General features: G+C 59.5%; 1 protein-coding gene across 1 annotated transcript; it reads right to left on the reverse strand.

The window, feature by feature from the left end:
• Nucleotides 1-462: 462 nt before the first annotated feature.
• LOC118024753 (TANK-binding kinase 1-binding protein 1-like) lies at nucleotides 463-6,874 on the reverse strand. Its single transcript, XM_035027261.1, has 4 exons — nucleotides 6,854-6,874; nucleotides 3,867-4,164; nucleotides 2,894-3,630; nucleotides 463-2,064 (listed from the first exon to the last, which is right to left on the reverse strand). The coding sequence occupies exons 1-4, from the start codon at nucleotides 6,872-6,874 to the stop codon at nucleotides 1,936-1,938; spliced, it is 1,185 nt and encodes a 394-aa protein (XP_034883152.1). The 3' UTR covers nucleotides 463-1,935.
• Between the last annotated feature and the right edge of the window lie 2,581 nt (nucleotides 6,875-9,455).

The raw sequence follows: 9,455 nt of genomic DNA on the forward strand, positions 1-9,455 counted from the left end.
CTCTCTGCCTGAAATAAATAAATAAAATCTTTAAAAAAGATATCTTTTTTTTAAGATTTTATTTATTTATTTGAGAGAGAGGGAGGGAGAGTGAGAGAGAGAGAGATCATGAGCAGGGAGGAAGGGTAGAGAGAGAGGCAGACTCCCCGCTGAGCAGGGAGCCCGATGCGGGGCTTGATCCCAAGACCCTGAGATCATGACCTGAGCTGAAGGCAGACGCTCAACGACTGAGCCACCCAGGTGCCCAAGATATCTGTTTTAAATAAACTCCATGTCACAAGTCATCTGTGGCCACTTGCATACCCACGTCTCCAGAATCACCCTAAAACATGGGCGCCCTATGCATCCCCTGCTTGTCCAGTGCCCGCCTTGCCGTGGTTGTGGTTCCTTGAGAGAGTCTGAGAGACCTCCTGCTACCCAGGCTTTTCTCCCCGCCCCAGCCAGGGAGGGCACAGACCAAGAGCAGATGGAACAGGTAAGTTTTATTTGGACTTTCAACTTGTTCAGAGAGCTCAGGGGCCCCCACCTCCCTCTCCAGGCCCCCTTTCCCATTTCCCCTCCCAGGAGGGAACACTCAAGATACAATGCCATGTGTCTCTGGAGTCCTTGGTCCCTTCCTGCCTGACACACCTCTTCACTCCCCTGCGCTGAGGAGGAGGGGAGGGGTGTGACGAGGCGGGGGCGCCTGGAAGTGTTAGATCAGAATGGTACATGCACTGACGGTAGCACCCACTGCCACCCGCCCAGGGCTGAGACCTGGGAGAGGCTCACAGTGGGGAGCGGGGGTGGGGGGGGAGTTGGATTCATCGTGGGGCAGCAGGCTCTTGCCGTGGGAAGCTCCCCACCTCAGCCCTGGGGACCCCCTGGCCTCCTGCTTACCCATCCTTCTGAGGGTACGACTCTGAGGTAGATTTCACAGAGGGAATGTGGGTCGCTGGGGTACAGGAAGGGGGTTAGCTCTTTTGAAGTTGATCTCCAACAGCACCCTGGGCCCATCTGCAGGTTCTGGCCTGGGAGGCAGGGCTGATGACACCCACCCAGCTAACCGAGGCCAAGTCACACACTGGCTCCAGGGCACCTGTGGTGTCAGGGACTCGAGTAGGGTAAGGGTGGAGGGGAGCATCTATCTTAACAAATCTGCGTCTTGGTGCAGGGGCTCCAGGGGGATGCGGGGGCCTGGGAGGCTAGCACAGATACTCCCCTGGCCTGGGGGTCATGGTGCAGGGTGACCCCCACACCCCCTGCCCTCCGGGCAGCCTCTTTAGGCTGAATCCTCCCAGTCCTGTGGGGTCCTCCCTCTCCACTCCCACCCTCCCTATTCCCCAGGGGGGCAGAGGAGGAGAACAAGACTGGCCTACAGGGAATGGCAAGAAACAAGATGCCTCCTTCCCCCAAGGGGGGGGGGGGGCGTGCCAAGAGCCCCGAGCTGGCCATGGGATGGAGGAACTGGTATCAGTGTGCAAGGCAGGCTCTGGGACCCCACAGGGAGGTGCTCCCTGGACAGAGCAGAGCCTGAGAAAAATGGACATCTGGGGAGAGGCTAGGGGAGCTCCCAGAGTCCTCTGATACCCTCCCCCTCCCCCAGGCCCAAGCACTAGACACCTTCTTGGATCCAACCCTGTCTTGAGAACAGAAAGGCAAAGGGAGAGGCTGAGTGGGGTATGCCCCTCCCCATCCCAGCCCAGATCCCCACCCACCCCCAGCAGAAGCCAGGGAGCTGGGGAGAACCTCGGCTGGCCTTCCAGGAAGAGCCAGGGCTGAGTGGTGCCTAGACCAGGGAAGACGGCACACACGTTGACTCGGTAGCTAGTGGAGGTATCTGGGGGTCGTAAGGGGCAGGGGCCCCCCACGAGATTCATGCAGCATTCAAAGTGAGTGAGTGTTTGGGGGTGATGAGAGAAGATGGACAAACAGCCAATGGGTGGGGGACGCACCCTAGATCTTGCTGTTCTCCAGGTGGGAGTCAATGTGTTTGATGAGGGCATCATCTGGGTACCCAACAGGGAAACCGAGCTGGCAGAGGGGGCAGCTGCGGATATCTGAGCCCACAGTCTCCATCAGCAGCTGTGGAGAGAGAGGGGAGTCACTTACAGTCCCCAACCCTCCCTCGTGGTCCCCACAGCCCAGCCTGCCCTTTCCTGAAACCCAGGGCCGGGAAGACTGTACCATGCAGAGAAGGCCTGGTTACCTTTTGTCCAGCACCATCCCTCCTCCTCCGCCCTCCCTGCCCACTTTCCACCAGCTCAGCATCCACTCCCCCAACCCAGGGCCTACGACCCCAGGAGGTGTGTATGTATGCTCAGCCTGCCAGAGCATCTGCAGTAATGAGGGGAAGCCAAGACCCAGACATGCCCCCAAAGTGACTAAGACACGGCTCGCAGATAACTCAAAGCGATGGATAATCCCAAACAATGTACAACCCAAAAATAATTTTCTATCTGGCTTTGGAATATATTTTGGTCCTTCCAGGCGGCAAGGGTTGGCTCTGACATTCAGGAAACTCATTATTTCAGTGAAATGATAGAACCCGAGCGAGGCTGTCTTCTAGGACAGCAGGTAAAGGGCAGGGGCTCTGAGGCCAGATGGAGGGCACTTGGGTGAGCAGGCCCGACCCCGTGTGGGCCCCAGACCTGTGGCGGTCATCATGGCCTCCATCACTAGAGTCACAGCAGAGGGCTTTAGGCTCCCTGCCTCCCTCTCAGGAACCCTCTAGCGGAATTAGAGCATAGAATCACTGCCCTCGTCTGGCAGGTAAGAAAACTGAGGATCAGAGAGGGTGAGTAACTCGTCCACCGCCTCACAGCGGCTAAGCGGTGAGGCCCGGAATCAAACGCAGGCCCGCCACTCGGGCACCGACCGGCCGGAGCCCAACCCCGCGGGCGCCCCCACTCACGTTGATGGACGGCCAGGACTGCGCGTGCTCGGCGTGGGCGTAGGCGGCGGCGGCGGCGGCGGGCGACTCGGGGATGGGGAAGCCCGCGCAGAACGAGGCGCAGCGGATGGTGCCCGCCTCGGGGCTGGGCGGGCTGGTGGGCACGGCCCACTCCTCCTCCTCCGACGGCTGCTTCTCGAAGCGCAGCCGGATGCCCTCGAAGGCGCGCCGCGGGCTGAGCGGCCGGCCGGGCCCGTAGAGCTCGCTCGCCCCGTAGGCCCGCGGCTTGGGCAGCGTGGCCGCCTCGGCCTGCAGCCAGGCCGGGGAGGCGCCCGCGTAGCCCGCGCCCTCCGCCATCTCCGAGTAGCTGCGGCGGCCCTGGAAGCAGGCCTTCACGTGGTGGCTGGGCGGCTTGGCGTAGGCGCGCTCGGCCGCCGCCCTCTCGCCCGGCGGCGGGGGCGGCGGGGGCCGGGGCTGCGGGGCCGGGCAGGCGGGGGGCCCCGGGGAGCGGCGCTGCGGGCTGGGGGGCTGGCACGGCGGCGGCACCGGCGAGCGGCGCTGCGGGACGGGCGACGGGCAGGAGGGCGAGGCCGGCGAGCGGCGCTGCTGGGGCGAGGGGCACGGGGGCCCGGGGGAGCGGCGCTGGGGGGCGGGGGACTGGCACGGGGGGCAGGGGGGCGCCGCCCGGGCAGGCGGGGATGGCGAGGGGCACTGGGGGGCCGGGGAGTGGCGCTGCGACAGCGGCGAGTGCCTCTGGCCTGGAAGAGAAGCAGGAAGGACCGCGGTGGGGGGGGGGGGAGAAGGCGTCAGAACTGGGGGAGCCATGGGCTTGCCGGCGCCCAGCGCCCCCCGCTCTCCTCGGAACGCGGGTGAGGAAAGAGCCGGCGGCGAAGGGAAGGCAAGCGTGGCCCCAGGACGCGGGACGGTAGCCACAGCTGCCCCGCTCCCTTCGGACCCAGCTCCCCGGCCTCCCCTTCCCCGCCCCCCATCTCACCGCCGCTCCGGGCCTGCTCCTGCAGCAGAGTCCTCAAGATCCTCCCCTGCAGGGAACTCAACTCCCGCAGCCGGCCCAGCTCCTCTGTCAGCTCCGTGTAAGCCAGCGCCAAGTTCACCCTAAAGGACACCCCAGCCCCCGCCCCCCCCCCAGGCAAGGCTTGACTCCAGCCGGCCCTGACCCTGCGGTCGGTGGGCACGGAGTGAGGGAGAGAAGGCAAGTGGGTGTACCGTCCCAGCTGTGGACAGAGAGCTGGCTGTGCCCCAGTCTCGGGCTCTCCCTTCCCTCCAAGGCCCTCCTACCGCAAGGGCAGAAGGTCTGCCTCAAACACCACCTCTTCCAGGGAGCCTCCCTCTCTTCCCCGTGAACCTTACCCGGGGCTAGGGCTGGGGCTGGGGCTGGGGAGCTCAGTGACGCCAAGGGGTCCCTGAATCCATGTGCTCACCAGGGACTGCCTATGGCCCGAACACATCTGCCACACGTGTGTGTGAATGTTTTCTAATCTGTGCAGAAGCTGTGCTGACGGATAAAACAGATTCATCCAAAACCAGCACTGAACTTACAGTCGCTTTAGTTACTGTGAATTTTCTCAAAGAGCAAATACTAAAAGTGTTTAACTGCAACCCGTGTGCTGGGGGCAGGGGGTCCATGAGGAGTCCTCAGCTTTGAAGGACTGGAGACCCGTGCTCTACAGCCTAAGAGCCCCATCCCGTAGGTGAGGACACGGCCTTCTGGCTTGCCAGAGGAGCCAAGTGACAAACTGGAACCCAGGTCCGCCCAGTGCCAAGTCCACTGCCCTTGCTTCTACCTCAGAGCTGCCCCTGAGCTTTCAGTCTCGCACCTCCCAGAGTCTCCAGGGAGCCCTTCACATGGAGAGCTTTGTGGGCAGCTGCTGTCCCGCACACCTCCAGAGGGTGCCACCCACGATAAGCACTTAGCAGAAGGGGCATTGTTCTGGAACTGCCCTGGGAGTTCTTCGAAAGGGAGCATTATGTTGCTGTATCTATATTCCCAGCACCCTGTCCAGGCCTGGCACCCAGTAGATGTTCAGGAAGTGAAGAATGAATGGAGCCTCCCCATCCATTTGCCTTTCTTTTTCCCTTTCTTCCTCCCACTTCCTCCTGGGCACCCACCTGCACGGAGCTGGAACAGGCTCTGAACTTAGCAAAGACTTCACCCACTTCCTTTTCTCTTCCTTTCTCTTAGGGTCACTTTGTTCAGAACTACAGAAGGTTCTCTCTCTCTCTCTCTCTCTCTCTCTCTCTCTCTCTCTCTCTCTCGGCACTGCCCCTCCTCTCTCCCAGCCTGGGCTGCACCCCTCCAGGGAGCCCTTCCTGACCTCACATGCTGCTCTGTGGTCGCCTTGGGTCCCTGCTTTCATCTCTGTCCCAGGCTTGGACATAGCCTGGGAGGCAGGGGTTTGGTTTCATCGGATCTCCCCGCCCCCTTCCCAAGTCCAGAAGGGACTCCTGAGCTTTGTGGAAGTTGGAGCTGGAGGGAGGTGGCAGGGAGAGGCTCAGCCATTCCAGATGGATCTCCTCCCAGGGGAGGCCCTCTTGCTCTAGGAGCTGTAGGGTGCTAGGCATGAATAGGGTTGAGGGGGGTGTCTCCAGACCCTGAGGGCCCTGTCTCCATCCCAAGGTAATGGTCATGGGAGAGAGGATGCATGTGGAAGGGAGGGAGTGAAGGTAGGAGTGAGCCCAGTTGAGTGTGAGGGACGGTGTGAGTGAGTGAGTGAGTGAGTATGTGTCTCTGACCGTAGAGGAGAGAAGGGGAAGTCTTGAGGTTAGGGCTTCAGAGGGCAGGAAAAGCAGAGGTGCAGAGGGTAGATAATGACTGAGCTCCTTCACTCTACACTCTCTGCTCACTGCCTGGTTCTCTCTTGCTAATCCTGGGGCGAGCTGGGTGATGGGGGGGGCAAAAGCCCCTCCCACAACAAAACTATTTTTAACCCATTTGGGCCAAAGCCAAATTATTGCAAAGAGGCTGGGATTCTGGGGGACAAGTCCACTTGCTAGGAAGAGAGAGTGCTCACTCCCCATATCTGAGGGTGCACAGGGATGGATGGGAGCAGAGAGGAGGGAGTCCTTCGGGGAACCCTGGCCGAGGTGCTGGAACCTCAGTTCTATCACGTCTCAGCTCTTATGTGATGTGTCCTGTGCTCCCCCATCTTCATCCCACGGGTCTGTGGGAAGAAATGGCATTGCCCCCATCACACCGGAGGGTGCAGCCTGTGTGTCCCACATCAAATTGGGGACTCCCCAGTGACAGGCTCCCCTCTGAGTGCAGGAGCTGTGTCTCCCCCATCAGACTGGGGGCTTCGGAGGCTCATGCCGACCCTCAGTGGCAGGAGCAGGAGGGGGCGGCTCTGAGCAGGGCACCGACAGAGCGTCCCCCTCTGACAGAGCAGCGGGGCGGCTGCTAGTCCTCTCCCCATCTGCCTTCACTGCTGTATCTCAGGTGACAGATACAGGTCGGCGCCTTCACACCCCGCCTTGGAGATCTCACCTGCCACACTCAGTTCCCAAGCCCCTATCTCTCCCCTAGTTGCCTTCCTTCTCTTGTCAGGAGCTACCCCAGTTTCCACCGCCCTGTTCCTGGCACCCTCCTCACGAAAAAACAGGTCAGCAGGAAGCCCCTAGCCCAGAATGCCCAGCCCCTCTCCCAGCTCTGATCAGGTGCAGGAAGGAGGGCATTGGCGGAGGAGCCCCAGGCAGCCTCACAAAGACCTCTAAGTCCCCAGGCAAGGTGGTGGGGCCGGATCTCTAGACGTCCCATGGCCCTTCCGGACCGCCCCTTTCATCAAGCATCTCTTCCTACCTCAAGACACACAGGCCCGGGCTGCTAAAGATGCTAACGACCTGAATGACTCACATTAGAAAACACTGCCAATTCAGTGGAAAAAAAATCTCAACTTCACAACACAACCAAGGCTTGCACACGTGCACCTGAATGCACATTCCATTTCCTGGCTTCCCGGCCCACACCTGAATGCTAGTCCCCACCATCGCGACTGTTTGGGAAGCATGGGTCAGGTGAACAGCAGCAGATGGCTGCTCTGGGTACTTCTTGATTGCTGAGAGGGGGGGGGGGGGGGGGGGGTTCTGTCTGCATCTCTCAGAACCTGGGAGGGACCTAGGGAGAAAAGAATGATAGGTAACCTTGAGGAGGGCTTACCACGGGGCTGGGCATCATGCTAAAGAACGTTCCTGAATCTTCAAAACAACCCCACAATGTGGCCACTCCTGTCTCCATGTTACAGATGACAGGACTGAGGCTTACAGAGTCATCAAGCCTAGGAGCAGTGCAGGACTGGCCCCCTGGACTCTAAGAAGGTCCAGGCTACTAACCACTAAGCTATGTACTGCCTTCCAAGAGGATCAGGAAAGTGGGGGAATGGGGGCTGGGAGGGTGGCAGAAGGGAAAGAGGAGGAGGAGGAGGAAGCTGGGGAGCTCCTGAGCACCACCACCCATGCCCTGGGAGGGGAGAGGAAGGTGCTAGACATACATGGAAGATCAGAGCTATGAAGAAGCTGGCTCAAGGTCATAGAGCAGTGGTGGCACAGAGCAGGGACTCAAACCTGCTCTTGGCACCTCAGCCTGCTGAGCTGGCACCTTCGGAGGAGCCAGAGAACAAATGGCGTGCTGGCAGGAAGGAGGACTCCCTCCACTGCAAATCTTCCCACCCTTCATTGACTTATCCTTCCATTCATTCCACGAATAATTCAGGGATCTCAAAATTTCATCTGGAAACAATAATCTTCACTGTGATTGATAAAGCAACTGAGATGAGGAAGGTCAGGGACCGAAGCCTCCCTCTGTAAAGGGGCTCTTTCTACCCCAAACCAGCTGGGAGGCACATGGACTCGGCAGCGCCTTCCCCAGGGAAGTTCACTGGGGGTCCATGCTGGGCTGGCCACACGGAGGGCCAGCACTGAGCCATGGCTTTGGAACTAGGAATGGACTTGAGGTCAGGATTAAGGCTGGGGTCAGAGTCAGATTAGGGCTGGGGCTGATAGTTCATTTTCCAGCAGGATTGTGGACACAGCTGGGGTCAGGATGAGGGATAGGACTAAAGTCAGGGATGGGATCAGTATTAGGGTAGGATTGGCGTCAGGACCACACAGAGCTGGTCGTGTGATCAGAATCACCAGCTGACTCAGAATCAGGAGGAAAACAGAAATCCAGCATTCCCAGCCCTTCCATCTTTGCCCAGAGCTGCCCCCAGCTGCCCCCAGCCACCTCACCCTCGTGGGGGAATTTTGGGACCAAACTTTCCACCACCCACGGGCACACCCAGCATCAGTCTTCCCGCCCGACCCTCGGGGAGGGAACCACAGGCACCGGGCCGTGGAGCGGACTTGAGGTCGCGGGCCAGGGGCAGGAGGAAGTCGCTCTGCAACAACCCAGTGCTCTACCACTTCCTTTTAGGCGCCTTGAGCCCCTTCACTCTCCTCGACCAGCTATGACTTGCGGTCCACAGAGCCTGGCTCTTCATGGCAGCCCTGCCATGCTCCCAGCACAGCTAGATGCTTGCTGCGTCTGGAAAGCTCCTGAGAGACAGCCACACTGAGCAGCTCACGCCGGGGCTGGGGACCAGAGTGCCTGGGCAGGGGGGCATGCATCCCAATTGGTCCAGGACTAACCTGGTTCACACGAGTTGCCCCGGCAGAATTATGAAGATTTTTGAAATGCTAACACATTGAAATTTTCACTTTCAAAACTGACCAGGTTTGGTCAACAAGTCATCCGATCATCCCTCATAGAAGAGCCTCCTACCTGAGGAAGAACCTGAACCAGAAAAACACCACAGAGTGGTACTATCGCCCCATCTGCTCAGGACCTGCTTGGTAGTCACACTTAACTTCTCTCTTAACTTCTCCAGTTACTTAACTTCTTTGTACCTCAGTTTGCTCAGCAGTAAAAGGGGACAGTACCTTCACATCTTCGGTGAGAATGAAATAAGAGTTTGCAGGTAAACTGCCTCACACAGTGTCCGGCCTGGACGAAGGATCGGGAGTGCCCAGGAGACAGGTGGAGGAAGAAAGAAGGTCGTTTTGATCCTTTTGTGGAGATACCAGCTCAATGACTTTGGTTTAAGAATGAGGGGAGGATGTGCAATTTCCCATCAAGGGAGACAGTGTGGGGAAGAGCTGCTCTCAGCCTTCCTGGCAAGGAAAGAGTCAGAGACAGATTCAAAGCCCACTGATCCCTCAGACCACAATGAGGAGGGAGTGCTGGGAGCCAACTTCAGAGCTGCTCCCCACCCTCGGGGAGTCCCAAGGCTGCAAGTGCTCAGGGGTTAATTCCTGTGAGCACCCCTGCCCTGGCTGGAGGAGATTTGAAAGAAAGGAAGTAGGGAGGGTGAGAAGTGTGAAGGGGGAGGCCCTGGGCCTGCTGGTTCTGGGGCATGAGGCTAAGTTCAGGGTACACGGGGGTCTCCGACTTCCGTCCCGACCCACCCCACACTGCCCTTGACCTCTGTGCAGAGTTTCCATCCTCTCTCTCCGAGTTCACACTTCTCCCCCACCACTAACCGCAGCCCACGCAGAGGCTTGTGGGCGGAGAGAGGGGTGTGGGGCGGGGGGG

The sequence above is a fragment of the Mirounga leonina genome, unplaced genomic scaffold, assembly GCF_011800145.1.
Source record: "Mirounga leonina isolate KUSES-001 unplaced genomic scaffold, KU_Mleo_1.0 Mir_100709, whole genome shotgun sequence".
In the NCBI taxonomy this organism is placed as follows: Eukaryota; Metazoa; Chordata; class Mammalia; order Carnivora; family Phocidae; genus Mirounga; species Mirounga leonina.

Excerpts from the sequence above, each read along its gene's own strand:
- LOC118024753 (XM_035027261.1), bottom strand. The coding sequence starts at position 6,874 with ATGGTGGGGACTAGCATTCAG. Across the intron at positions 4,165-6,853 it reads TGGTGGGGACTAGCATTCAG|GAGGGCCTTGGAGGGAAGGG; the intron begins GTGTGGGCCGGG and ends CCCTTGCGGTAG. Across the intron at positions 2,065-2,893 it reads AGTCCTGGCCGTCCATCAAC|CTGCTGATGGAGACTGTGGG; the intron begins GTGAGTGGGGGC and ends CTCTCTCCACAG.